This window comes from Diceros bicornis, chromosome 31 (genome assembly GCF_020826845.1).
Source record: "Diceros bicornis minor isolate mBicDic1 chromosome 31, mDicBic1.mat.cur, whole genome shotgun sequence".
NCBI classification, from domain to species: domain Eukaryota; kingdom Metazoa; phylum Chordata; class Mammalia; order Perissodactyla; family Rhinocerotidae; genus Diceros; species Diceros bicornis.
Window position 1 is genome coordinate 11,199,270 of NC_080770.1, and position 27,989 is coordinate 11,227,258.

The 27,989-nt window shown below is 56.0% G+C and overlaps 1 protein-coding gene across 7 annotated transcripts; it reads right to left on the reverse strand.

The window, feature by feature from the left end:
* INCENP (inner centromere protein) lies at nt 1-27,843 on the reverse strand. Of its 7 annotated transcripts, none has more exons than XM_058526683.1 (19): nt 27,729-27,843; nt 24,301-24,447; nt 23,762-23,875; nt 22,003-22,808; nt 14,288-14,339; nt 13,355-13,412; nt 13,146-13,263; nt 11,917-11,968; nt 11,370-11,487; nt 11,163-11,297; nt 10,625-10,636; nt 8,148-8,257; nt 7,948-8,068; nt 7,438-7,572; nt 6,351-6,529; nt 4,549-4,627; nt 4,294-4,404; nt 2,691-2,841; nt 1-1,115 (listed from the first exon to the last, which is right to left on the reverse strand). In XM_058526683.1, the coding sequence occupies exons 2-19, from the start codon at nt 24,438-24,440 to the stop codon at nt 901-903; spliced, it is 2,706 nt and encodes a 901-aa protein (XP_058382666.1). In that variant the 5' UTR covers nt 24,441-24,447; nt 27,729-27,843; the 3' UTR covers nt 1-900. The 7 variants fall into 7 exon arrangements, with proteins under 7 accessions (XP_058382666.1, XP_058382671.1, XP_058382668.1 ...); XM_058526688.1 differs by having other exon boundaries at nt 7,450-7,572; nt 22,003-22,805; nt 24,301-24,451; XM_058526685.1 differs by having other exon boundaries at nt 22,003-22,805; nt 24,301-24,451.
* Nucleotides 27,844-27,989: the final 146 nt, after the last annotated feature.

The following is a 27,989-nucleotide window of genomic DNA, read 5'->3' on the forward strand; positions in this document are numbered from 1 at the left end:
TTGGGACCACAGCTGGCAGCTAGTGGGCAGGACCAGGGCCAGCTTCCACTGGCACTAAGCATTTCATTAGCAGCTGCCTGGTTTTGATGGAGAAACATCTCGACTGCTTCAAGCACTGGCCCCAAGGCAGTTTCAAGAGACATCGCCTTTCTAATCAGACCTCCCACGTCAACACATCTCGTTCTCAAGTTCTTTCACGGTCTGTGCAGCAAGGGGGGAGCCTGAGGCACAGAGGGGCTGAGGGACTGTCTTAAGTGGCAGAGCTGTGCCAAGAGCCCAGGTCTCCTGACCTCAATCCCAGGTCTTTCACACTGAACAAGCGCCCCTTTACAAACAGGGAGCTCCCTAGAGAAAAGGAAGTATCTTCACCTGCCCCATCGTGAAAGGAACTGAAGTGCTTCTCAGGCATCAGAATCACCCACTGCATCAGATCTCTGGGGGTGGGTCTCAGGTGACCTTGGAGCACACCCAGGAGGAGGAACAGTGCCTTGGTCCTCCAGCCCATGCAGGGGCCCGAGACACATGGCTGCAGGGCCAGGGTCCGGAGCATCTGCTGAGGCCCCTAGTCTTCACGATACCCACAGCAGATTTGAAGGAATAGACTTTATTAATCTACCTCTCAAACACTAGAGGCTAAAATTCAGCTGAATTATAACCATCTATTTACAGAGTGCTGCCTGCGGGCCAGGCGGGGCTGGGCCTGGTTCTCCCACAAACCCCCACCAAACGCAGCCTCCGAACAGGCCTGGGCCACTTTCCACTGCAGCACACAGAGGACATTTATATACATGACCAAACCCTTGGCAATAGAAGACCAGGCAGGAGGGCACCAGACCAACAGAGAGACGGACAGACAGACACAGACGGGCTGAGACTGCCGAGAAGGCTGGTGGGCCAGCCTCAGTGCTTCTTCAGGCTGTAGGCCAGGCTGCTGGGGAGCCTGGTGCCCTGCAGGGGTGGCGAGTTCCAGACGGCAGAGCTTGTGCGCTTGTGGTAGCGGGGCTTGCTCTTCTTGAAGATGTCTTCCAAGTCCAGCGGGAGAATGGTTCCAAAGAGCTCGAGAAGGTTCGGGGGGTTGTAGTACTGGTGGATGATGGCCTGGCTGAGCTGGGTGCCTGCGGGGGAACACGGCGGGCGGGGTCACTGCCTTGGGGCTCTCCATGAGCCTCCCCAGACCCCACCCCACCCACAGAGCCCTTGTCACCCTCTCCACCCCAGCACGCCCCACCTCCTGCCACATCAGCTCCTCTCAGAGCCCTCCTCCTCCCAGCCCAGCACCAAACACTGACAATGCTCTTACTGCCCAGTGCTACTGCCATCCTCTGGCAGCCTAGCCTGAACGCAGGTCCTCAGGAGCTCACATGGGCCAGGCACTCGTCTGAGCCCTCGCTGCACGACCTCAACCACCCGGGAGGCAGGTCCTTTATTCTCCCCGTTTTATAAGTGCTGAGATTTGCCCAAAGGCACACACTAGTAACGGCAGAGCCGGGGTGTGAAGACAAGTCTAGCGCCAGAACTTAACTGATGAGGCCGGCCTCAATTGCTCGGTCAGCTGTTTATCTCCTCAGCCCACAGCCCCCACGGGGCAGGGTGCAGGCTGAGGGGGCCTCTGGGCTGAGGCTGTGGGTGGGGCACAGCCTGGCCGACGAGGCTGAGGAGGACCCTCAGGGATCAGGAGGCAGAACGTGCACCCAGCACTCACTCTGCACCAGGCGTTCCTACACTAACTCACTTCATCCTCAATGACCCTTCTCAGCTGGGTCCTATTATCACCCCATTTCACAGATGAGACAACAGAGAGAGTTTAAGTAAGCTGGCGAAGGTCAACCACAATTAAGGTGGCTTGCCGGCCATCTGGCTCCCTGGCCATGCTGACCTCTGCCTGCTGCCACCTCCTGAATGACTTGATGCAGGTAGTTAAGGAGACTAAGTCAGATTCCGGTTACTGTGGGCTTCAAACGAGGAGAAACTCACAAGAGCAAGTTGTCTTCTGTGGAGAGCTGAGCCCCTATGGGGTTCTGGGCCCTTCCCTCTGGGGAGTGAGCCTGCACCCCGCCCTGACCCCCGGCTCAGCAAACTCTGTGAGGCGCCCACTGTGTGCACTGGCCCCCGCTCCGGCAGGCTTTGCACCCAGGCCTTAGGCAGCACGGTCACGCTCACCCTGTTTAAATGCTGGGGCCCGTAGACCCCAGGGTCAAATCCTGCTCAAGAGCCCCCACCCAGGCCTCAGGGCTTTCCTGCCTTCCCCACTGGCTGGAACCCCCAGCTCCAGCTCTCCCAGCTGCCTGAACCCCATTACCACTCTTAGCTCTATTCCCACCCCAGGGTGTTTTGGGTCCAAGTCTCATCTGGCCTGTTGGGCGGGACTCCAAGGAGGGACCCAGAGCCTGAGCCGGAACACCCAGCACCACGCCTGCCCACGGCTAGCCACAATTGAATACGTTTGTTGAGAACAAAGGCGCCCAACCTCATAGACCTGGTCCTCAGATGAGCCCCCTGGCCACAGGGTGCCCATCCTTCCCTGGGCGCATCCAAGGCATGAAGCAGCCTTGTTGGGCCAGCGCGTCAAGCTGCCAACTCACAGGTACCACAGCCTCCCGACACCTGCAGCGGCTGGGCCACTCCCTCCGGGACCCAAGAAATCACAGGTGAGGACCCAGGTCTTCTGGGGGGCTCCGGGCCCTGCTCACCTCTGGCCCAGGTGGGAATGGGCTTCCGGGGATGAGCCTCATCATCAGTGGAGTCATCACTATTCAGATCCATCCCGTAGTTATCTGGGTTGATCTTGGGGGGCGCCCTGTGCCCTTGTGGAGTCATTTGATACGAGGTACAAGCTGGAGACTGGAAAACACAAACATGGCCGTCAGCTCCCCCTCCCCTGCGCTCCTCACCTCTTACCACTGAAGAGTGCGGGGGCTCTGGTCACCTCCCTCATTTCACGGGAAAAATAAAATAGTTCATGGGTCACTTTTTAATGTAAAAAGTCACACCACATACACGACTCTGTATCTTCCCTTCTCATGGTAAAGTATGCTGCAAACATTCCTCCAGGTCGGTGTGTCAGTGTCTCCTTTGAACAGCTCAAGGATTCTGGGTACTCCAAGATTGTAATTTAAACGTCCGTTATAGACGAACCCTCAGCTCACTTCCAAGCTTTCGACATCTTAATCTACGCTGCAGTGAAAACCCTTCCTCACCCTCACGCACCGCATAACCATGTTTCGGTCAACAGTGGACTGCGCATATGGCGGTGCTCTCATAAGATTAGTACCACAGCCTAGGTGTGTAGCAGGCTGTACCACCTAAGCACGTGTAAGTAAACTCTATGATGTTCACACAACAAAATCGCCTAACGACCATTTCTCAGAACACGTCCCGTCGTTAAGCAACACAAGACTGTCCTACACTCTGTCACAGCATTAAACTGGAAATAGTCCAAATGCTTGTCGACAGGGACTGGTTAAAGAACTTCTGGTACAAGTAACTGTACACAGCAGTCAAAAATAAGAGATCTACAAGTGCTGAGACACACAGATGTCTACCATATACTAAATGAAAGCAAAAAAAGGGAGAAAAATCCAAGCTGCCAAATGGTATGCGTTACAGGATATAAATGCTTGTATCCCACCAAAATGTGGAGGTGAGGCCTTCGGGCGGTGCTTAGGTCACGGGGGCAGAGCCCTCATGAATGGGACTAGTGCCCTCAGAAAAGAGACCCCAGGGAGCTCCCTCTCCCATTCCGACACATGAGGACACACTAATGTCTGTGAATCAGGAAGAGGGCTCTCGACAGACACTGAATCTGCCGGCGCCTTGACCTTGGACTTCCCAGACTCCAGACTGTGAGAAATATGTGTTGTTTAAGCCACCCAGTCTGTGGTAGTTTGTCATAGCAGCCCGAACAGATGAAGAAGACAGTCCGTATAGTCTGTGCCCACTTAAAACTGTGTGCGTGTGTGTGTATAAAATGGTCACATGTTTAAAAATACAGAACGATATACCTCAGATTTAGAGTTTTCCTCTGAGGGTAACTTTCTATTACTTTATGCTCTTTTATGAAGTTTAGGTTTGTTTTTTACAACAAATTCTACTTTTAGAATAAGACAGAATATACATACCAAAAATAGTAAAAACAATTGGACCAACTGAACCCTTCCTTTTCTTGTAATATATATGGTCCTATACACACACACACACACACACATACACATATATACACCCTGTGCCTCCAGCTACTGGGAGGAGAACAATCAGCGCTGGGGGGCCCTCTCCGCTCTGGTGCCCGGGTCTCACCTGCACGTCCACGGTCACGTTCAGGCTTTTGCTGGCCGCCGCCGCCGCCTCCTTGGCTTTCTTCTCCCGCTCCTCCTGCAGCCGCTGCTCAGCCAGGCGCTGCTGCTCCTCCTGGGACCCCGCAGCCAGCAGGGGCGTTAGAGACCCTGTGTGTACGCTCTCCCCGCCCCCACGCCAGCCCCACACATCAAGGCAGCTCCTGCTTGAAGCTCAGCTCAGACCCCGCGGGGGCCCCACATTCCTGCTGCCCTTTACCTTTTTCTTCTTCTCCTCCAGTTCCCTCTGCAGCCGCTCCTTCTGCAGCCGCAGGGCCTTCTCCCTCTCCTGCTGCTCCCTGAGGACCCAGAAAGAGCCTGTCAGGGCAGGAAGCCGAGCCCTGGCCTTGTTCCTATCCCTGCCAAGGAAGCCAGGCCCACCGGCACACACCGTAGAAGAGGGGAGGGCAGAACGGGCCCAGCAGCTAAGAGCCAAACCCTGCCCTTGTGCACGAAGGGCTGGGAGGGTGCACACCCGAGGGTGTAGGGAGCACTCAGCTCTGGCGTCCACCAAGCTGGGCCTCCTCTCTTTCACACAACTTAGGTCTCTGAGCCTCAGTCTGATCTGCAGTACAATGGGGACCACAACACATTTCCTCCAGAGTCACCGTGAGAACTAAATGAGATCATCTGAGTTACCTGCAATCGTCCTGACCCGCAGGGCAGACACTCAGCTCCAAGCCCGGCGTGAAGCAGGGGAGGGGCTGTTCACAGGCTCTGGAGCCACCTCCACTTACTAGTCTGTGACCGTGAACAAGTCATTTAACCTCTCTGAACCTGTTTCCCCTTGTGGGAAGTGGAGCTGCTGGTTCCTATCCCCCCAGGGCCTTCAAGTGAGGAGTAAACGAGCAAATGTATGTAAAGTGTGTAGCTCAGTACCCGCCAAAGCTGCCAACCATTACGACCATCACACCATCACCCTCGAAGCCCCTGGCACTGCCCCAGCACACACCCAATTCTCAAACCACATCAGCTGCCAGCTACCCACGCTCTGTCCCTCTCCTGGGCTCCTGTCTCTGACTCTGCCCACAGGACCAGGGACACCTTTGTGTCAATCAATAAGCACCAGGAGATGGCCCTGACGCAGCCCACCCTCTGGCTGTGACTCCCCACTTCTCCACCGGGCCCACAGCCACCACAAAGATGGACACGGGGAAAAGCGTTGCCTGCTGTTTCCCAGGAGCTGGAGGCCAGAGAGAGGCGGCTGGTGGGCCTGGGTTTGGGTATGCCCGCATGTGTACATACACACGGGCACAGTTCTCTATGTCTACACACAGGCACAGGATCCCACGTATCTCCCGGCCAACAGTGACTGCAGCTTCTCCTCCTTGGCATCCCCAGAACCCAGCACAACCAGTCCAAGTACACCCCAGATAGACGCTGGTGGAACCAAATGAGGAATTCTTGCCTATTGCACAGAGACCACTGCGTCTGAGAGCTGGAAGACCTCAGGGCTCATCCAGGAGGAAGACCTCACGGTTCCCAATGGGGGGCAGTGAGGAAATGTTGGTGGGGGGCAACCTGAGTCATCAACACCAGAGGAGGCACATCTAGTGGGCAGGGCCAAGGATGCTGCAGGCCCTGTGATGCACCACAGCGTATCACCCAGCACCAAGAACTCTCCTGCCCAAATGCCCACAGTGGTCCTGTGGAGAAATAGCGGCTCATCCTAGGCACCCCCCTCGTGTCAGCTGAGGAAAAAATGAACCAGAGGGGTCCCAACACCAGGTTGGAGGCAGAACCAAGATAAAATCCCGAGTGACTCCACGTAGCACTCCACTAATCTCCAGTAACCAAGGTGCCATATTCAGGTGGTGTGCCTGCTGCAGGCCTCTGGGTGTGGAGCCAAGAAAAGAGCCTGTCCTTTTACAAACCCCCAAGTGAAGGTGGGCGCTGCATCTACACTGGTGACGGCTACACCTGTCTCTCAGCCACACGCACAGCACAGGTGAGACAACAGCAGGATGCCCGGGGCCAACCAGGGGATGGGCCCACCAGCCTGGCCAGCCAGGGCTCCCTCACCGCTCGGCCTGGAGCCGCTCCTGCTCCCGCTGCCGCTCCTGCTCCCGCTGCTCCGCCAGCTGCCGCTCCTGCTCCCGCTGCTCTGCCAGCCTCTTGGCCTCGGCCAGCTTCCGCAGCCGCTCCTGCTCCTCCTCCTTCTTCTTCTGCAAAAGCTCTTGGTGCCGCCGCTCCTCCTCCTCCTGCAAACGCAGAGCAAGGACAGGGCCCTCAGGCCAGACCTGGGCTGGAGAGGCAGGAGGGGTCCGGGAGGGAGGGCGGAGAGGCTGGCCGGAGGGCCTGCTTCCACCCGGCAGCCCAGGCTCCTCTCGCATCCGAAAACGGCAGGGGCTGAGCCGAGGGACCTCCCCAAGTGAGGCTCCACAAGAATCACCATGACCAGGCCTAAAAGGCATCTTGTGACAATTCTTTTGCTGCAGCAGATTTAGAGGTTCTGGGTATAGACTCTGGAGCCAGACTCACTAGCTGTGTGACACTGGGCAAGTTGCTTAAGGTCCCTGGCCTCAGTTTCCTCATCGATAAAACGGGAACAAGGGTAATACCTACCCTTCATGAAGCTGCTGAGTTTACACACATAACACTCTTAGGACAGTGCCTGGCATGCAGTAAATACTCAATAAATTTTAGCCATTAGTATTATAACCCCCTTACTGACACATTTGTGTCCCTTACAAGTCATAAGACTGAGGATTCCCAGGAAGAGGTAGGCCCCTACTTTTACAGGCTGAACATTTAATTCTCACAACAACCCTATCAAGTAGATACCACGGCTACCTGAAGGAACCAAAGCACAGAGAAGTCAAGTAACCGGCCCAGGGTCACACAGCTAATAAATGGCAGAGCTGAGATTGGAAGTCTGCCTCCAGAATCCATGCACTTAATCCTCAAACTGCCGCCTCTACAGAAAACGGGCAGGTTACTATCACCATCCCCGTCTCCAAGGCATTCGTTGAACCTCCTCTGGGCTTGAAGGAACAAGATCCACCAGGATCAACCCAACAGAGAGGGGTGTGCCCAGCTGTCCTCAGGGGGCCGAGGCAGTGTCTGTCCTTCTCCTCCTCTTCCTTGATGCCCACCCGCCTCTGCCTACCTGCATTTGTACCTGTTGTAGCCACCTCAGCCTCCGCGCCTCCTCCTCCTGCTTCCTGCGCGCCTCCACCTCCTCCATCTTCTTGGCTGCTGCCTTTTTCTTGGCCTTCTCCTCAGCCAGCCGCTCCTCCTTGGCCTGCAGAGCCCACCCACATGTGCCCATTGAAGCAGCCCTTCTCAACTCCACCCAACTCTACAGAGTGGGGCCCAGAATTCTGCATGACAGGCACCCCGTGTCCCTGTGAACCCAGCTTCAGACCACCCAGGAGCATCAGACCACCCACTCGCAAAGGGCCACTGCTCAGTCCAGAGCAGAGACCACCCACCCTCCGCTTGACTCAGAACAGACTCCAGGGCCCATGGGACAGACAGGAGAGGGGTACAGAGCAGCAAACCCAGGACTTTCCGAGGGGTCCGGTCCTAACCCTTGGGCCACCAAGTCTGACACGCTGGGCCCCACCAGGGTACAGCCCACCCTGAAGCTTGGCCGCCCCCAGCCCAAGGCTCACACCTTCTCAGACTTCTCGTCGAACTGAGCAAACTTCTGTTCGATCTGCTTCTTCTTCTCCTCCTGCATCTGCTCCACGCGCTCCCGGGCCTGCAGCACCTTGCGCAGCCGCTCCTCACGCTTCCTGTGGGCACAGGGCAGTCATGGGAGCCCAGCCGAGGCCGGGGCAGGCCAGGCCGGGGGCCGGGAGCCAGGCCACTTACAGCTTCACCTCCTCCAGCCGCCGCCGCCTGTCCTCCTCAACCTTCTGCCTGCGGAGCTGCTCTGCCTCCTCCTTCCGCCGCAGGTTCTCCAGGCGCTGCCGCTCCTTCTCCTGGGCGAGGCGGGAGGGTGAGCGAGGGCAGCCCAGGGCTGGGCCAGGAACGTGGCTGGCCCAGGACAACCGCCCAGCCCCAAAGGCAGCCCCACGGCCCACAGCCCCCAGCCAGATGGGCAGCAGCATCAGACAGCTTCTGAGAGCCAGAGCTGCCCCCAAACACACCTCCATCCTCACTCAGATTGAGGCCTGGGACTTCAGCCCTTCTCCTGGGGGGACCCAAAGGCCTCCCAAGGGCCTGAGTCCCACGTGCACCTGACTCAGGCCTGCCAAGTCACAGGCAGCACAAAAATCAGGTCCAAAATTGGATGTACACTCTGATTATGACAATGTAAAAGTACATTTGAAAAGAAAATGAAGAATGAGATTGGGAAGAGACAGAAAGCTCTGAAAGCTATGCTTAATGTTCTATTTAAGGGGACAGTAGGTATACACGTGTTAATTTATTATTATGCTTTATAACTTTCATACTGTGTGTATACACACACACACTCTTTTGTGTATATCAACTATTCATAATAGTTGGAAAAAAATAAAAGAAAATGTTGCCGACTGCTGAGAGAGGTGACCACAGGCTGGCGAGACAGATTAGGGATGGTATTTTCTCCTTTATTTTCCAAACTTCCTGTGATACAGCTACCGAATCATTTTAAAAACAACTTTTTTTTAGTTGGTTGTGCAGATTAATGCTGGGACCCCCTCCTCCGCAGGCTCAGAAAGCCCCAGGGGCACGGCCATGGCAAGGGGCTCCCAGTGAAATAGACAGGGGCTCCAGACCACCTGGCCAAGGACGAGACTGCTGCTTTACCCCTGAACGGTCAGCGGATGAGGGTGCAGTCTGGGACCCAGACCAGAGGCCCCTCACCCACCACCCCACTCTGGCTCCCATCAGACTCCCACCTCTGAGCTCAGCCACCCATAGGCCCCCCTCCCTACTACTTACTGCCCATTTCTCCTTGGCCTCTGACCTTTCTATTCCCACCTAGAAATCCGGCCCCAGGGCAGTACAATCCTAACGACGGAGAGAAGGGAGCCGGTTATGGGTAACACGGAGTGACTGAGTAGTATGAAGAATGCTCCGAAGTCAGAGCAAATTGGGTTCAATGGTCTCCTCACTTTGTAGCTGAGGAAACTTAGGCCCAAAGGTTAGAAAACTAGTCCAAGGCCCCGAGGCCCCTGTGACCTACCTAAGCCCCCAATGTCCTAACAGAGGACTTTCTCACACCCACTAGATGCCCTGTACGAGGGTCTGGACTCCCCAAGCAGGAAAGGGCAACTTGCTAGACCTCTCGGTCATCCCCATGAGCCCTGCAAGGCTCTGATCAGTCCAGTTGGGGCACAGGGGTTCCCTGTAGGAGGAACAAGTCCAAGTCTGGTTCTCTGCTGTGGGCCCAGGTGCCTAGCAGGGGCCTGGCACAAAAACAGGCACGTAAAGCCACACAGCCTGCTTGCTGGCATACTGGAAGGCAGGCCATCCACCCAGAGACCAGTCTCCTTGCAGGAGAGGCAAGTTCAGGGTTCACCTGTCCAGCTGCTGGGAAGCCCCTTGACCTGCCAAGCCCCACAGCAGTGCTACTCAGGCCCTCGGCTAGATGCAGAAGCCCTCCTAGTAGGAGGCCCTTCAAAGCGCCAGTGGGAACTAAAGGAATGAAGGGGCGGCAGCCTTGCAACCCTGGAGACCCCAGGGAGCCAGGACCTGCGGGCTGAGCAGGTCCCAGCTCTCCGTGGCTCCTTGCACATGGCCAGTGGCCCAGCTCAGCTCTGAGGTATCTGAGAAGAGAACAGCTTCTGTGGCCTTCTTTCCAGAGGCCGCCATTGACAGTTCCACCACCACCCGGCAAGACCCGGCCTTCAACCACGGTTTCCCCCACTGCTCCGCCTGCTCAAGGCAGGAGCTCAGGTCTGTGACACAATAAATCTCAGTGGCTCTGGGGGTCAGAGGCGACTTGTCTGTTCTCTTTGCAGCCTCAGACCCTGAGGGGAGCCCGGTCGGTGCTGGGGAGCAGGGAGGGAGGTGGCTGTAGGGAACACCTCAAGCTGTGGCCCTGGTGACCAGCTGTAGGTCATAGCCTCTTTGCTTGGCTTCCTCCTGCCTCAGGGAGGCTCTGAGACTCGTCCTCCTAGGAGCAGAGTCAAGGGCAGAGAGGGCAGGCTCTGCAGAGGGAGGAGGCCCGGCTCCAGGACTTCTGGAAGCCTCCAGCCAGCCACTCAGCGCCCCTGGCTCACCTCCCACCTCCCATCTCTCTTAACACTCCTGCTGACGAGGTTAGTGCTTCTACAGGTGTCAGTTTTGCAGGGACAGGGCGACAGCAGGGAAGTGCTAGGTGGAGCTGGGTTACCGGGACAGGAAAAGGCTTTACTTACAACGAAGCTGCACTGTGGAAGAGAGAGACAAGGAAAAAGCCAAGAGTTAATGCCAGGCCAGGGGACGTCCAGGAAAGCAGGCCAGGCTCCCGGCTGTGCCTGAGTCTGCTCGGAGCCTGCACCCTCTCCTGCAGCACCACCATCTATGCTCAGCTCACCCAGCCCTCAACCCCAAAGAGTGAATGAATCCACATGCGTTCCTCACCTTAACCACTCAAACCACCGGGAGTGTGGGGAGGCACAGGCAGGGTGGTGGCCAGCTAGACCAACTCTGCAACCTCCCGGCCCAGGGCCCAAGACCCAGGGGTCACAGTGAGCCGGCAGAGCCTCTAGGCTGCAGTGTAGAGCCCAAGAGGTCAAGACAATCCCCAAATACCAAAGCAGCCCATGGTGGCAAAGGCTTGAGCTGGCCCTTAACCAATGCCAGGTCACACCCACCTCGGCCCAGACCACACTGCTCTCAGTAGCCTAGGGGACAGACTGGAGCCTTCAGTGACGCTGCCCCAGCTCTAGCAAAGCTCGGCGCGGGCTCCCTCACCTTAGGGTCCACGCGCAGGGGAGTGTTGCGCTTAATGAAGGATTTCATGACGCTGCTGCGGGAGGCTGAGGTTGGCGTCATGAGCATCTGGTTCCTCTGCACGGTGTGCAGGAAGGTCCGGAGGGGCCGCACCACCTGCAGAGGAGGACCAGGGTCAGGACTCAAGGATGGGGTAGGGGCACTGAAGGAGGGCAGGTGTCTGCTCACCTTGTTAGCTGGACAGGGAGGGGAAGGGGTCTTGCTCCTGGGGGGCTGCAGCTCCTCATCCTCCAGCTGCTGCTCTTCATCCAGCTCACTCACCGCCTGCTTGTAGCTGCGCTTCCTCCTGCCGAGGTGCAGGGGGCAGCAGTGTCTTGGGGCTGACCTGGTACCCTCCCGAGAGCCCCAGCCACACCCCATAAAAGGTGACCCCTGCCCACAAAACTGGGCCTAGTTCACAGGACCCCAGACTGGAAGAGGTGGGGTCTCCCTGACCAACCCTCCTCTGCCCAGTCAGAGGAAGGGAAGTGACGAGTCCAAGGTCACAAAGCCAGAAGGACACAGAAGGATGGGGTCTACGACCCAGTCGCCCACTCTCAGGGCAGGCTGGTCCCACCACATCAAGCTGCCTCTTTCATTAAGTCAGAGCACCAGGCCCCGTCCCTGCCAAGAGGCAACAGAGGCCCCTGACCACACACCCACACTCCCCAAACGAGGACTCAAGGTTCATGCATGCTCCTCTGGGCCCTCAGAACACCCCCTCCCAGATGCAAACCTGACACTCTGGGGTGGCTCCTTGGGGCCATCTGCTTGGTCAGTCTTGGCCTCTGTGAAGAGAGCAATTTCAGTGAGCTGCAGGGACGGCATGGAGGGGTCAGGGGAAGGTGCCCACCGGTAGCAGCCGTGGCCGGGGCAGGGCTCTCTTCCTGACAGTCCCAAGGATGGCCAGTGGCAGAAGCATCAGCCTTAGGACCGACTGGCCTTGACAAATCTGTGGACACTGAGAGCCCAGCATGCTATCCCCAGCCGGTAGACCCCTCACCCCCATGTAGACCCCTCACCCCCATTCCTGGCCTCTGTGACAAGAACAGCAGGACAATCCCATGGAGGTGGCCCCAATCATGTCCCGCCCACCTCTAACCCTGAGCACTGGAGGGTGCCTTTCAGGAACAGAAGTGTACAGAAGCTGCAAGCTCTAACAGACCCTGTGACTGGCTTTGAAATCCCACTCCTCCTGGCCCTTTCACCTGGGGCCGCCACGAGAGGAGGAGGGCAGGGGTCCTGTGCAGGGTCCACATGAGGGTGCGGGGTCAGTACATTTTGTTTCACTGCTAAGAGAAGCGCCAAGCTCTCCCAGGCCCTTTTACTCTCTACTCCAAAGGGTCCTTGCAGCCCCCCTGGAGGACTGTGGGGCTGGCATGGCCATTGTCCCTGACCCCATCATAAAGCTGGCAAAGCTGTGTTCAAGACCTCACAGCTACAGTGCTCTTCCCACCAGGGAGACGTGAGCCAGACCTTGGGACTCCCCAGCAGCCTGGGGGTGCCAGAGCCCACAGATCTCCCGCCCTCTTTAGACAGGGGACCCACAAAGGTGAGAAGTGAGCAGCGGCAGAGACAAAACAAGAGGCCAGGTGTTCATCCTCCAGTGCACAGTTCTTCCCAACACCCCCCAGAATGGGGCCAAGACCTGGATTTGGCACGTTCATGGCTAATGCCCCAATTCAGGCCTTCCCCCCGCCACCCCTCCCCACCACCACCACCCCCTCCGGCTTCCTGTACCAACCAGCCATGGCCACTCCCATGGCACTCAGCAGCAGCTCCAGCCCAGGGTGGGAGATGAAACCTGCAGACTCAAAGGAGATGCACGCACCCCTCGGTCTCATTTACCTTTGGCCTATCAGCTCAGAAGACGGGGCTTCCCTCTCCCCCAGAGACAGTCAGGCTGAGGCCTCCAAGGCTCCCACGGCCCTGGGTATCTGCATGCAGCAGGTCCGGAAGACTCACCTTGCTGCCTTTCAGAGGGCGTTTCCTGGCCACCAGCCACAGGCTGCGAGCCAGGCGTGCTAATGGCGATCTTGGTGGCACTGTGGGGCCGTGAGGGATTCCTGCCTTTCTCAGGGACCTGGGGAAAGAACCAAGGCTCTGGGGTCTGCACCTGGGACTCGCGGCACAGAGCACGAGCCCCGCCTCCTTCCCTAGCCTGCCCACCTTACCTCTGGCTCAGCCACCTCCACAGTCTCAGCCTTCTTGTTGGGCTCCTTCTGCTCAGGGCTGAAAGCAGAGCACGAGGTACTGTGGGACCTGCTCAGCCAGCCCGAGTCCTCCCCACAGGAGCCTCTCCCCAACCCCATGGGATGCCCTGGCCTGGGCCACAAACCCACAGCCCAAGGCAGGACAGGAGGACAACAGCCAGAACCAATGGCTCCCGGAGCATCTGCTGCCTGGGCAGACGAGGGATGTCAGCTTCTGAATTTGGCTTCACTCCCCCCATCAGGGCCTTGATTTGGGATGTGAGCCCTTTCCCAGCTCTGCCTCAACCCCTTGGGCCCTGCTGAGCCACATGTCTTTTGAGGCCCACTCTCCATCCACCGTGCAGCCAGCAAAGCCAGCAGGTCTACCCTGTGACCCCATCTCCCCATCCCAAGCACTGACCCTCTGCTCCAAAGCAGGAATGGGGCGCCAAGTTTTAGTAATGGCAGGACGTGGCCTCCAGGAAAAGAAGTGCTGGCCCAAAGCAGTGGGGGGTATGATCCAGAAGTCGGGGTACCCCCCAGTCCCCGTGCCACCCCCATTCTACCCCACCCCAATTTGAATGTGAGTCCTCATGCTAAACTAGCTCATCCACAGGCCTCTAAATTTCACAAGCTATGGAGCCCAAGCCCCACGGTAAGGCTTGGAGGGGTCAAGGTCAGGTCACAGCTGACCAGCGACACTGACAAGCGACGTGGAAGACTGATATCCCTGTTGCTCGCTGCCTGGTTAGACTGGAAAGGGGCAGGGGCAGCAGTGGGCAGTCCATGGGCAGTCCCCACGAGGAGGGAAGGCTCGGGCACAAGACATGCTTCACTCCTGGAGCTCACCTGACAGGGCCCCCAGTGGGCCCTGCCCAGCCCTGAAAGGTCCCCGTGCTCTGGGGCTGAACTCACCTGACTTTCTGGGGGACCTCAACACTCAGGAGTCTCTCCAGGTAACTGTGACCTGAGGGGAACACAGTAAGAAAAGACGCCCTCAGAACCCAGCCAAGCGCCACTGGCAGGGTCCCTACATCTCCTCCACAAGCAGATCCTCGCCACCCTCCCCTCACCAGACACAGACCCTCTCCACCTCACAGACCACTCCCCTCACAAGACACAGACCCCCTCCACCTCAGAGACCCCTCCCCTCACCAGACAGACCCTCTCCACCTCAGAGACCCTTCCCCTCACCAGACAGACCCTCTCCACCTCAGAGACCACTCCCCTCACCAGACAGACCCTCTCCACCTCAGAGACCCTTCCCCTCACCAGACAGACCCTCTCCACCTCAGAGACCCCTCCCCTCACCAGACACAGACCCCCTCCACCTCAGAGACCCCTCCCCTCACCAGACACAGACCCTCTCCACCTCACAGACCACTCCCCTCACAAGACACAGACCCCCTCCACCTCAGAGACCCCTCCCCTCACCAAACAGACCCTCTCCACCTCAGAGACCCTTCCCCTCACCAGACAGACCCTCTCCACCTCAGAGACCCTTCCCCTCACCAGACAGACCCTCTCCACCTCAGAGACCACTCCCCTCACCAGACAGACCCTCTCCACCTCAGAGACCCTTCCCCTCACCAGACAGACCCTCTCCACCTCAGAGACCCCTCCCCTCACCAGACACAGACCCCCTCCACCTCAGAGACCCCTCCCCTCACCAGACACAGACCCTCTCCACCTCACAGACCATTCCCCTCACAAGACACAGACCCCCTCCACCTCAGAGACCCCTCCCCTCACCAAACAGACCCTCTCCACCTCAGAGACCCTTCCCCTCACCAGACACAGACCCTCTCCACCTCAGAGACCCCTCCCCTCACCAGACACAGACCCCCTCCACCTCAGAGACCCCTCCCCTCACCAGACACAGACCCTCTCCACCTCACAGACCACTCCCCTCACAAGACACAGACCCCCTCCACCTCACAGACCACTCCCCTCACCAGACACAGACCCTCTCCACCTCACAGAACCCTCCCCTCACCAGACACAGACCCTCTCCACCTCAGAGACCCCTACCCTCACCAGACACAGACCCTCTCCACCTCACAGACCACTCCCCTCACCAGACACAGACCCCCTCCACCTCACAGACCACTCCCCTCACCAGACAGACCCTCTCCGCCTCAGAGACCCCTCCCTTCACCAGACACAGACCCTCTCCACCTCACAGACCACTCCCCTCACCAGACACAGACCCCCTCCACCTCAGAGACCCCTCCCCTCACCAGACACAGACCCTCTCCACCTCACAGACCACTCCCCTCACCAAACACAGACTTTCTCCACCTCAGACCCTTCCCCTCACCAAACACAGACCCTCTCCACCTCAGACCCTTCCCCTCACCAAACACAGACCCCCTCCACCTCAGACCCTTCCCCTCACCAGACACAGACCCTCTCTGCCTCAGAGACCCCTCTCCTCACCAGACAGAGACCCCCTCCACCTCAGAGACCCCTCCCCTCACCAGACACAGACCTTCTCCACCTCAGACACCCCTCCCCTCACCAGACACAGACCATCTCTGCCTCAGAGACCCCTCCCCTCAACCAGACAGAGACCCTCTCCACCTCAGACCCTTCCCCTCACCAGACACAGACCCTCTCCACCTCAGAGACCCCTCCTTTCACCATACACAGACCCTCTCCGCCTCAGAGACCACTTCCCTCACAACAAAGCTCCTGCTATGCCCTGTGCACTCACTCTCAGCACTCCCCCAACTCCTAGCATCCTCAATGGAGCTGTTGGCTTTACGTCTCCTGCTACCTCTAGCTGGCAACGTGCCCTTCTGTGGGCACACCTTGGCTCCTTCACTGAGCTGGGAGTATCTTGGGAAGAGGGACAATGTCCAACGCAGCTCCAGGCTCCCAACTCCCAGCATGGGGCCCGACACAAAGCAACTTATTCATTCAACAAATATTCATTGAGTGTCTACTAGGTACTGGCCCTGGAACCCAGTGGTGAGCACAACAGACAGAGCCACTATCCGGTCTAGACAATCGTCAAATAATCCTGTAAACGACAGGTGATATGGGCAATGCCAGAGAAAAGAGATTTTAAAAGCCTATAATGGTCGATCCAAGCTGGTCTGGAGGTTCAGACGTGAAGGATAAGACATTTACATCAAAGGGGGAGGGGTGGGAGGGAGAAGGATGTCCAGACCAGTGGTTTTCAAAGTGTTTTCTGGGACTCCCCAACTGGGTCAAGTCCCCAAGTCCCTTTCGGGGGATCCATGAGGTCCTAACTATTTTCACCATGATACTAAAACGTTATTTTCCCTTTTCACTTTGCTGAGATTTGCCTGACAGCACAAAAGCAATGGGAGTTGACACTGCTGGAGCCTGAGCACCAAAGGAGGCTGCAAACCAGACTGGATCCCACGCTCAGTACAGAAATGTCCAGTTTCACTTAAGAATGAAGGAGTCAGGGCCGGCCCCGTGGCTTAGTGGTTAAGTGCGCACGCTCCGCTACTGGCGGCCCGGGTTCGGATCCCGGGCGCGCACTGACGCACCGCTTCTCTGGCCATGCTGAGGCCGCGTCCCACATACAGCAACTAGAAGGATGTGCAACTATGACATACAACTATCTACTGGGGCTTTGGGGGAAAAAAAGAGGAGGATTAGCAACAGATGTTAGCTCAGGGCTAATCCTCAAAAGAAAAAACCTACTAATTGCATAAAATCTAAACTTGAGTACATGTCTTTCTAATATTCTGTGTGAGAAAGTGGGAAGCATGCAAAATGTCCTGCTGCCACACACCCACATCTCTGTGAAGGGAACTCAGTTTGAGTCCCCAGCTGAAGAGCTGCTTTTTCTCAGGGAACACTATTTTTAATTGAAAGCACAACTGACCAACTATGGTTATTGGGTCTTGGCAGACATTTTCTTAAAAATGAACAGAGGGAGTCTGTCACTTAAAATAAAGCAATGAACAGTATTTGTTGCCAATAATAAAAAATTGAGCCAAGAAAAGAGAGCCAAAAATAGAATTTTGGAAAACGTGTATCCACCACCATGAGCTTTATAGCATCCCAATATCTAAAGACTTTTCCGATGAGATCAGAAAATAAATGTGCTCCTTTTAAAAAATACGTAGTGAAGCACGTCAACATTTGGAAGATGTACATAACTCAGTGAAATACTGTTTTCCAAATGACCAATGCATGAGGTTATGAAATCACGCAGGGCTAAAAGATCCACTCAAAATGCAGCAGAGACCAATGTGGGATCAACAATACACTTTAGATTCCACACTGCAATGAGCCTTTAAGAAACTAGCACTTGTTGCACCAAGTATCCACAAATTATCTAAAAAAAAAAAAAATGAATATGCACAATTATCTGAAAAGACTTTTAAAGTATACCTCCCCTTTCCAACTACAACCTCTGTGAGACCAGATTTTCTTCATATATTTTAACCCAAACAGCACAATGCAACAGACTGAATGCAGAATCCAGCTGTCTTCTTCGAGGCCACACATGAAAGAGATCTGCAAAATGTAGAAAAATGCCCATCTCCTCACTAAATTTTTGTTCTGGAAAACAGTTATTTATCTATTAAAAAAAAAATCTAACATTAACAGGTAACAGCTTGTTATTTTTATATCAAAGTACTAAATATTTTTAATTTAATATTAAAATATTAAGAAATATTAACATAAAATATTAAATAATATTAAGATTTTTTAATTCCTCAGTTTGAATTTCTAATACAGTAATCAGTAGATAGAACCGTCATAATCAAAAGCTCTTTATGCCCTCAATAATTTTTTTTTTTTTTGAGGAAGATTAGCCCTGAGCTAACATCTGTTGCCAATCCTCCTCTTTTTGCTGAGGAAGATTGGCCCTGGGCTAACATCTGTGCCCATCTTCCTCTGCTTTATATGGGACGCCACCACAGCATGGCTTGATAAGCAGTGCATAGGTCTGGCCCTGGATCCAAACCTGGGAACCCCGGGCTACCAAAGCAGAGCGCATGAACTTAACCACTACGCCACCAGACCGGCCCCTATGCCCTCAAAAGTTTTAAGACTAGAAGCAGGTGCTGAGGCCCAAAGTTAGGGCCCAAAGAGGCCCTCGACCTCTGCTGGTCCAGGCAGAAGGCACAGCAGCTGCAAAGGCCATGAGGCAGGAGAGAGCAGGCTTTTGGGGAACAGAAAGAAGGCTGGCTGGCCTGCAGCATCCTCAGGCACGGGAGTGTGGCCAGAGGTAGGGTGAGAGGCAGCCAGCGGGAGGCCAGGCGGTGCCCACGAGTTAAGGGAAGCAGGGAAGATGAACAAGGAGCTAGAGCAGCAAACTGTGGGGCACAAAGAGAACCAGAAGCAGCAACCTTTCTGGGGTGCAGAAGCCAAGCCTGGGGGAGCGGGAGGGAGCAGCTACAGGGCCAGGCTGGCAGTTACAGGTGGTGCCTGCTCCCACTTGAGGGGGTCTGTGGCCAGAAGACATGGCTCCCCTCATCTCCCCACGCCTCCCATCCCAGCTCAGTGCTCGCTGAAGAGGGGCCGGAAGGGCAAGAAGACGCCCACGTGACCGCACAACGATTCCACCAGTGCAAAGACTCCTCTAGAACGTTAAGTGCCATCTGCAGGCCATTCGGGCCTCAGAAACAGTCTGGTGGTCTGAGGCCTGGCAGAGGGACGGAGGTGCTGTTCAACAGTGCAGAGGTGGCTGGGGAAGCCCAAGGAGGAGCCTGGCCTATACAGCAGGACCCTCCAGAAACCCTAAAGCGACCCCTGCCCAACCACTTCAGAGCCCACCTGCCCGTCAGCTCCTGCACCCACATTTCTCTGCCTAGGGGCTCTCTAGCCAACTGCGTACCAGGCCAGGAGTGCAGGGGACTGACGCCTCACCCAGTAGCCCGCACCCAGGGCTCCACTGGCTTCCAGAGGTTCCCCTGGCACCAGGCCCCCTTACCAGCAGTCTTCTTTTCCGTGACTCACTTCCTCACTCCCCTGCTGCAGGTGTTTCCTTCTCTCCAAAAGCAACAAGTTACATCAAATCCTTACCTCAAGGGTGCTTCTGGGAGAACCCAAACTAAGACCCCACCTCTGAGTTGCCTTCCCAGCCAAGCCCCAGAGCCTGGCGCCAAGACAGCCTCCAGGAAGCTCCTCTCTCCTCCCTGCTCTACACCCCTGCAGCATCCTTTAGGGTCAGCATGGCCACACCCACACAGAGCTTCAGGGACACAGGGGTTCTTGGGCCTTACCATTTGCTGTTTCATTATAGTTAAGATTGACTAAGCCTGTACCATATCCAAGCGCTAAGACAGGTTCTCTATCCGCATTCAAGGTAGGTGTTACCAGCATTTTACGGACGGGGAAACTGAGGTTCAGAGAAGAGTGTGCCCAAGGTCACACTGTGTGACTCCGGGGTTAACTCTTAACCGCCATGTTTGACTGTCCCCTTCCTTTCCCTCTTCCTTCCACCTGGAGAAGGAGGACGAGCCCTGGGCCTGGAGTCAGACAGGCTTGGGTCCAGTGTGCCAGTCAAATCAGACGCCACCATGCACAAGGAGGGGGCCGAGGGGGAGGAGCAACCGGAAGGGCTGAAGGGCTTCAGATCTGGATGTCTGACCCAAAAGCACAAGGGGGCTCAGGAGTCTCTCCCCTGCCCTCCCTCTAGGCTCCAGGCTCGCCTGCCCCCTTCGGCCCCTTCCCAGGACTTCAGGTCTGAGGAAATCTCCAAGGCAGGTCAGAACCATCTTGGCCCTCCTGAGAATCCAAAAATGGACAGTGTGCCAGACTGCAAGTCTGCACGTGCCCCAGACTGGGTGTCCCCGAGCCCCATGGCCTGGAGCAAGCCCTCCCTGCAGGTGGGGAAGAAACCTGGCAAGGTGAGGTGCCCTCACCTGCCTGACCAAACCCCATCCTGCAGCTTTCCACAGGGCCTCCTCAGCAAGTGGCCCACCATCCCAGAAAGGACGAAACAAGTGGGGCTCAAGCCTCAGCTTCCCAACTGACAGACTCAGTGGCCTCCGTAAGCCTCAGTTTCCCCCTCTATAAAGTGCAGAAATCCTAAGAGGCTAATGGTGTGGCTGCAAGGACCAAACGAGACAACCTTGTGTTTTATAAATCTCAAAGGGCCAGCCAGATGGCAACTGCTATTCTAATACACATTAATAGGAGCCGGCCTGGTGGCATAGTGGTTAAGTTCATGCGCTCCGCTTCCGCAGCCTGGGGTTCACGGGTTCGGATCCCTGGTGCAGACCTACACACCACTCATCAGCCATGCTGTGGTGGCGTCCCACATACAAAATAGAGGAAGACTGGCACAGATGTTAGCTCAGCGACAACATTCCTCTAGCAAAAAAAAAGGGGAAGATTCGCAACAGATGTTAGCTCAGGGCCAATCTTCCTCACCAAAAAATAAATAAATAAATAAATAAATAATAAAAAAGTAATACACATTAATATAAAACCTGGCCTGTTCTTTCCATCAATCCCACCTCCTTGCCATCCAGCAGCCTCCTACCTGGTCTCCCTGACACCTTCCCTTCCTTCCTCTTGACCATTTTTTACACTGTACCAGGAACCTTCCAACAACCATCAAGGGGCCACAAGCCCAAGCCCCTAGTGTGGCACATGAGCCCCAGAGACACCACCACTTTCTGTTTCATGTCTCAGGGTCTTTGTACAAGCTGTTCCCTCTGCCAGGGATACCTTTCTTCACATTCTTCCACCTGGCAAAAGCCCAGGCATCCTTCGAAACCGTCCCAGCTCAGATCCACCTCCTCCACACAGCCAGCCCTGACACTTAGAGCTGCCTGTTCCTCCTCTGTGGCTCGAAACACCTGCTCCCACTGGGACAGCGGTCCCCTGAGCTGGGATCAGATGACGATAAAAATAGCTAACATTACAGAGCCCTTCCTTCCTGGCAGGCACTGTTCTAAGCATTCTATGTGGGTTAACAAGGAAGACCCCACGACAACTCTCTGAGGTGACGCTATTATTACTGCAGCTGACAGATGAGGAACTGAGGCCCATGAAGAAGCTCCCATCACCTGCCCAAGGTCACAGGGTGGGTAAATGGCTGAGCTGGCACTCAAACCCAGTTATCTATTCCCTCCTGGAATGAGCCTGCTGCAATGAGAATTCACCTCTCTTTGCCTCAGTATCTCCAAACAGTTTTGCTAACTGGAGGCAGCCCACGAACGTGGTGAATCTAAGTGAGCCTCTGCAGGAGGAAACGGGAACACACTGGCCCTGGGGAAAAGGCCCAGGTTGGAGCTGCAGCATGGCCATTAACCACAGGGACACTGTGGCCAACCTCCCTGGACCTCAGTTTCCTCATCTGTAAAACAAGAGGGTTGGACTAGATCTGCGCTGTCCAGTATGGTAGCCACTAGCTACGTGTGGCTCTTTAAGTCTAAATTAAGGAAAACGTAATAAAACTAAAAATTCAGCTCCTCGATCACACCAGCCACATTGTGAGGGTTCAAGAACCACAGGTGACTAGCTAGTGGCTAAGTATAGGAAGGTACAGATATGGAACATTTACATCATCACAGAAAATTCTATGCACAGCTCCTTGCTAGATGGTTCCCCAGAGCCCCTCCCGCTGAGCCAGAGACCAAGGACCAGGCACCGCATCCCCGCACACTGCTGACCCCCAGACTCACAGATGATGCGGGCGGAGGCGGCCGGCTCTTCTGTGGCCTTCTTGGCAATCCTTCTGCTTGACCTGCGGACGGTGGTCTCCTGTTTGGACACCAGGGAGTACTTCTGGGCCAGCGAGACCTGGGCACCCGGGGCAGACGGGGCAATCAGGCTGCGTCGCACTGAGCGCGAGTCGGCACGGGAGCCCGTGGGCGTGGAGAAGTTATCCGGCAAGACGGGCGCCAGCACCCGCTCCCGCCACGGGGAGGCCGGCGAGCCCGGCGAGTCCTGCGGGCTTGGGGAGGCCCGCGCGATCCTGAGCTTGGAGGCGGACCGCCCCGCTCCGACCCCTCGGCCCTTGGGGTCCTGCGGTGTAGCCATCAGGGAGCTCACGGTGACAGACTCCAGTTTCCGGGCCTCGGACTTCTTGGGTGTTGACTCCTCGTCCGATATCACGGTGATGTGGGAGGCCGGAGCTGTGGCTGGGGCCGGGGTTGGGGACGGAGCCCGTGACTGAGCCTGGGCAGACTTGACCTGGCTGAGGTGCTGCTCGGCACTCCGGTGATCGCTGACGCCTATCTCCACCATGGGCACCAGCTGGCACTGGATGAGGCTATTTTTGGGCTTCTTGGCCAGTGTCGTGGGAGACTCAGGGGCGGGCGAAGGAGCAGCCGCGGTGGCTGCCATAGCTGCGGCCGCAGCACGGGTCACCCTCCGCAGGACGGAGCCGTTCTCCCCCACCACCGTAGCCAGCTTCTCCACCTTGTCCTTGCTGCGCAGGGGCCGGGAACCCAGCTGGCTGCTCCGAGACTTCCTTCGCGACAACCTGCTAGAGGCAGCAGAACAGAAGCTGAGATGACCCAGCAGGGCACGGGGGCACCCCAAAAGTCAGGCAGGGGGCACCAGTCTCCCCAGGAGCTTGAATGGAGTATGAAGAGAAGGGCTTGGAGGCAGAAGACTGGGGTCTAGTCCAGGCTCGTGCCCCTTAGCCATGAGACCCCAGGCCACTCCTCTCTGAGCCTCAGTCTCCCTACCTGTAAACTGGGGATAATGCCAGTCCTCACAGAACTGCTGAGCTTAAATTCATACAAACCTCCCATTGACTGAGGTCACCCTGTGCCAAGCATCCTGCCCGTGACTTTACTCATGCTGTCGCTTAATCCACAAGATGGCCCTGAGAGGCAGGGACCACTCTCCTCACCTTAGAGATGAGGAACCTCAGGCTCAGAGGTGGAAAAATTAACCCAAAGTCATACAGCTGCAACAGGGCAGAGCTGAGCTGTGCGCCCAGGACTGCCTGACCCATGACCCAGCCTCTTCCCCACCCCAGCCCCCCACCTACTCTGCAGCCCAGGGTCATTTCCATGGGCGTCATAATAAGCACAGCCACAGGGGCTTGGGAACAGACCCCCTGGTCCACACCTCTGGTCGCTCTCTCCCAAGCAGAAGGTAGGATTCTCCTTCTCCCACCTCTGGAAATCCTTCCCATCCTCCAAGGCCCAGATCTCACGTACTCACGCGCGCGCGCACACACACACACACACACACACACACACACACACACACACGCAAACTTTGGACTCCATGTTCTAGGGTCTTGCTTCATTTCCTCGCAACATTTCGCCCCTCAGCATGGCCCACTGCTACCCACTACCACTCCTGCAGGCCTCTGCTCGCAATTACCACTGCGAATAAAACTCTCCAGGTGGGCACCACGCCACCAGACCCCGCCTGCCTCCAGACTCCACGTACCCAGCTGGGGTAGCCTGTGGCCCCTCCTACCTTTTCCGGATAGGGTCTCTGTTTTCATCCTGAACATAAGAAATCCGTCTCTTCTTCCGTCGGTTCTTCTGAGAAGGTGTTTTGGGCATCAGTTCGGGCTCTTTGCTGAATTCTCTGTTTGGTACAAGGAGGGTGATGTTTGTGGCTACCCGGGAACCACGGGTCCCCTCCCCTACCTGGCCCAGCCCCCACCCGTTTCCTGGTAGTGACAGGTCAAGCTGGGGCGACCAGCATCAAGTGAGCTCTCCAAGGCCATGAGCAAATCCCCTGCCAGGCCATTGGGACGTCCTCCTGGGGACAAGGCAGGGGGAGCAAGGTTGCCAGGCAAGCCTCCACAGCCCCATCCTTTGAGGCCCAGCCCAACCTCTCCTTCCTCTCCCCATTATACTAAGTTGGGCCCCACGCGCACTGCACTCAGGAGGGACCCCTGGCAGCCTGTCTGTCTTGCCCGTCAGGTGGGGAAGTGGGCTGCTGTGTCCCCAAGGCCGTAGCAGCCAGGCAGCCCCCGGGGCTTTCAGCCAGCACACCCCTGCCCTCACCTGGTGAACATGCGCTCGGCCTCCTCCTGGATCTCGTGGAGCCACACCAAGTCCTTATTATCCACATTACAGACAAACTCCATGAGCTTCTGGTCACACAGCTCCAGCAGGTGAATGGGCCCTGGGGCTGTCGTCCCCATCGTGGCTCTGTCTGGCAGAAGTAGGGACAAGAGGCCTAAGGGCTCAGGGCTTGAAGCTGGAACCCTCTCCAGGGGAAGAGCCCGCCAGGCCACAGCACCCATCTCCCAATCACCACAAAACACCCAGTGCCTAAAGCAGGGCCCCCTCCCTGCTCAGAGCCACTCCCCAGAGATGCAGAATTAGAATGCCAATCCACGAGCCTTATTTTTGCAAAAAGAAGGACTCACCTTTCTACTCACACTCATCAAATGCCTTGCCCCTACCCACCTACCCATAGCACGCTGTTCCTATAAGTCCACGCTTCCCAGCCAATTCTGGTATCAACAGTCTTTTACAAATGGCCTTCCCTGCAACTTAAAATGACAGGGCATGGCCAACTGCCTTCTTGGATGAGGGAGAAACTTCAGCCACCACAGGACCCCTCTCTGCCTGCCCAAACACAAGGTGCTCTTACTCTCCTGCGCGCTCTCCTCTTACTACCTGTGGGTGAGCAAGGACTAAGACACAGTTACCCTGAGCTACACACGAGCTGACCCCAGGCATCAGGCCAAAGAACATGGGAGCCAACTGCCTCTTCAAGAGCCCAGTGAAAGAAGGGGTTTTGCTTTCCAAAGGAGTCAGTAAGAAAAGTAGGGGCCCAGGGGCTGGCCCAGTGGCGTAGTGGTTAAGTTTGCGCACTCCACTTCAGCAGCCCGGGGTTCACAGGATCCGATCCTGGGCATGGACCTACACACTGCTCATCAAGCCATGCTGTGGTGGCGTCCCATATATAAAATAGAGGAGGATGGGCACAGATGTTAGCTCAGGGCCAGTCTCTCTCACCAAAAAAAAAAAAAAAGTAGGGGTCCAGAGGCATGCTCCTCTCCAAGGGGTTCCCTCACCCTCTCCCTTGAGCTGAAATGCCCTAGAAATGGATGAGGGAGCATGAGGGGAGCAGATAAGCAATGTCTTGTTTTTAAGAAAACTTGTCGAGAAATATCAGGCAGGGGAAAATACAAAACCAGTTTTCTCTTAATTTCTCAAAAAACTAGCAGCTCAGGTATCCTCCTCAAGACTTGGTTATAATATCATCACCAAAGCCCCAGGCAAGGAAGAAGTGTTACATTAGTCATGCAGGGTAAATATAAGTAAATATCCAACTGCTGGGTGAATGAATGAAAGAATAAATGAACGGGTGACGGTCATTAGTCGTAATGACAGACTGCGTGTCTCATGCCATGGCAGTGACCCACCACTCAGATCTTCAAAACCCAGAACCATGCAAAGGTCAGGCTTCCCACCTAAGATGGAAGCTCCTAGAAGGAGGGGCTAAGTCACTGACCCCTTGACAGCTTATAGAGCTTAACAGGTCATGCTGCAGCCTCATGGGATTTCCTGGGGCCTGATTTCCAGGGCACACTAGCCTTTGTTCCTTGAACAAACTCTGCCCTCTGTCTGGAACCTTCTGTCTCCTATTTTGTACAGCTCACTCCTCATCACACAGATCTCAGCAACTCAGGGAGGCCCTGACCATCAGTCATGATCCCATCCATCGATTTCAATTCTCTGCATGGCACTTGGGTGACTGTGTATCTGTTTACTTACGCCTGTCTCTGCTCACTAAACTTTTGCTCCCAGAGGGCAAGCCCTTGTCTGTCTGGTTCGTAGCTGAAAGCTCAGAGCCCAGCACAAAAGGAATACTTGCTCAATGAATTAATCCACTTAGAAATAAACACCCTGCAGGTACTCCCTCCTCCCCGCCCCAACACACACACTCAGAGACACCACATGAGCTCACTCTATACAGGTTAGGGCACACCATACTCATCCAAAGCCACTGCTCCTAGATGCCAAGGGCAGCACTAATCGGGGTGGGGCCAAACAGATGGCAGAGGCTTCGGGCACAGACAGCTCTGCAGCCAGCCAGTCATGGGCTCCGCCTCTCCGCTGCCATCCCTCTGCTCCCCCCGGCCCCTCTGCCCCAGTGCTAAGCCCTAGCAAAGTGCAGGATCCCCGTTCGAGGCCAGTTATGAGAAAATTGTTTAAGGAAGCCAAAACCAAAACAGAGGTTTGCAGAGGAGCTACAGAAAGCAACAACTTGCCATCTTATTTTTTAAAGTATTAGTTCCAAATAGCAAAGTGGGCGAGAGCTTCCTTCACAAAGTGCAAAAAAAGTGTTTGAGCTTCTTCCATGGCAAAGTTTGTTTTTAGCAGACGTCAGCTTGGCTATTTAAAAAAGGTCACTGTACATTAGAACAGAGGTGACTCTGAGAAAGGAGGAATCAGGGTACTAAGAATCAGGCTCCTGGAAGGAACAGCAAAAATCTCATCTTCAGCCCGTATAAGAACCTGTGCACAAATCCAGAGCACTTAACATCCCATCAAGGGAGAAGGGAGCTCATCCTTCTCTCCCAATACTTCCCTCACACCACACACCAGACTACAGGGCCCCCACCCCCCGCCCGCCTCTGCAATGCCTGTTCCTTTGAGGGTGCAGGAAGTTGGGCACCCAACCCCACCTCAGTGAAGGACCATCATAACAGCTGCTCCCATTTACGAAGTCCTACTCCGTGCCCAGGTCAGGCATTATCTCATTTAATTCTCCCCACAACCTGAAGGATACCCATGTGCAGATGAGGAAACTGAGGCAAAGAGAAGTTAAGTCAAAGTCAGGTCACCCGGTATGTCGGGGGTGAGGCCTGAATTTAAACTGTGCCCCTAACCACAGCGAAGCCGCCTACTCGATTTCAGCCTCCGAAAGGCAGGCGCCAAGTTTTGGCTCTGGGCACCCCGCAGAGAAGGCCACGGTGGCTGGATGAAACTGAACAGCCAAACTGACAGCGAAACGTGGTTGGGGAGTGCACTGGCATAGGGGCACATAGGAGCAGTATTGGCCTCCGGAAATGGTCCGTTTAAAATGCCGCTCAGCCGAGGGGGAGGTGTTGAGCGAAGGTTAACTGTACAGAAATGCCCTCTGGCATAATTCGGTCCACGACCCGGTCGGTGTGCGCTTCCTACGCATCCAGGTCAACAAAGGGCTTCCTAGGCACACAAGGAGCTGGGCACCAGAGAAGGGGAGGGGACCGAACTATTCTCTCAGAACCTGGTGACCTAGATGGAGGGTGGGGGTAATCTCCGGCCCCGGGACTAAGGCAGGTCACCTCGCCACTTGGAAGAGGTGACCCGTCCATTTCCAGGCCACAAGGGGCGGCGGGGGACGGGGGTCATGCCCCCGGTCCGGAGTTGGCGGGAGGGGTAACAAATCTCTAAGCATCTCCCACCACCGCCGGCTGCCCGCGCGCACTTACTCTACTGCCCTGCGTCTCCTAAGTGCTGCTCCGATCCAAGTCCAGCGGCCTCCCTAGCACAGGCCCCGGCCCGCCCAGACCCTCGGCTCCCGGCGTCCAGGGCTCAGGCTCGGGGGAAGCAATGGGCGGTGCAGCGCGGGCGAAAACCTACGATTTTCAAAACTGAAGCTTCGACCAATCCCCGGCAAGTTTGTCTGGGCGGATGCAAAACTCTAAGCCAATCAGGTAAAAGGAAGTGCCAGTCAGGCCACCTATTGGCTA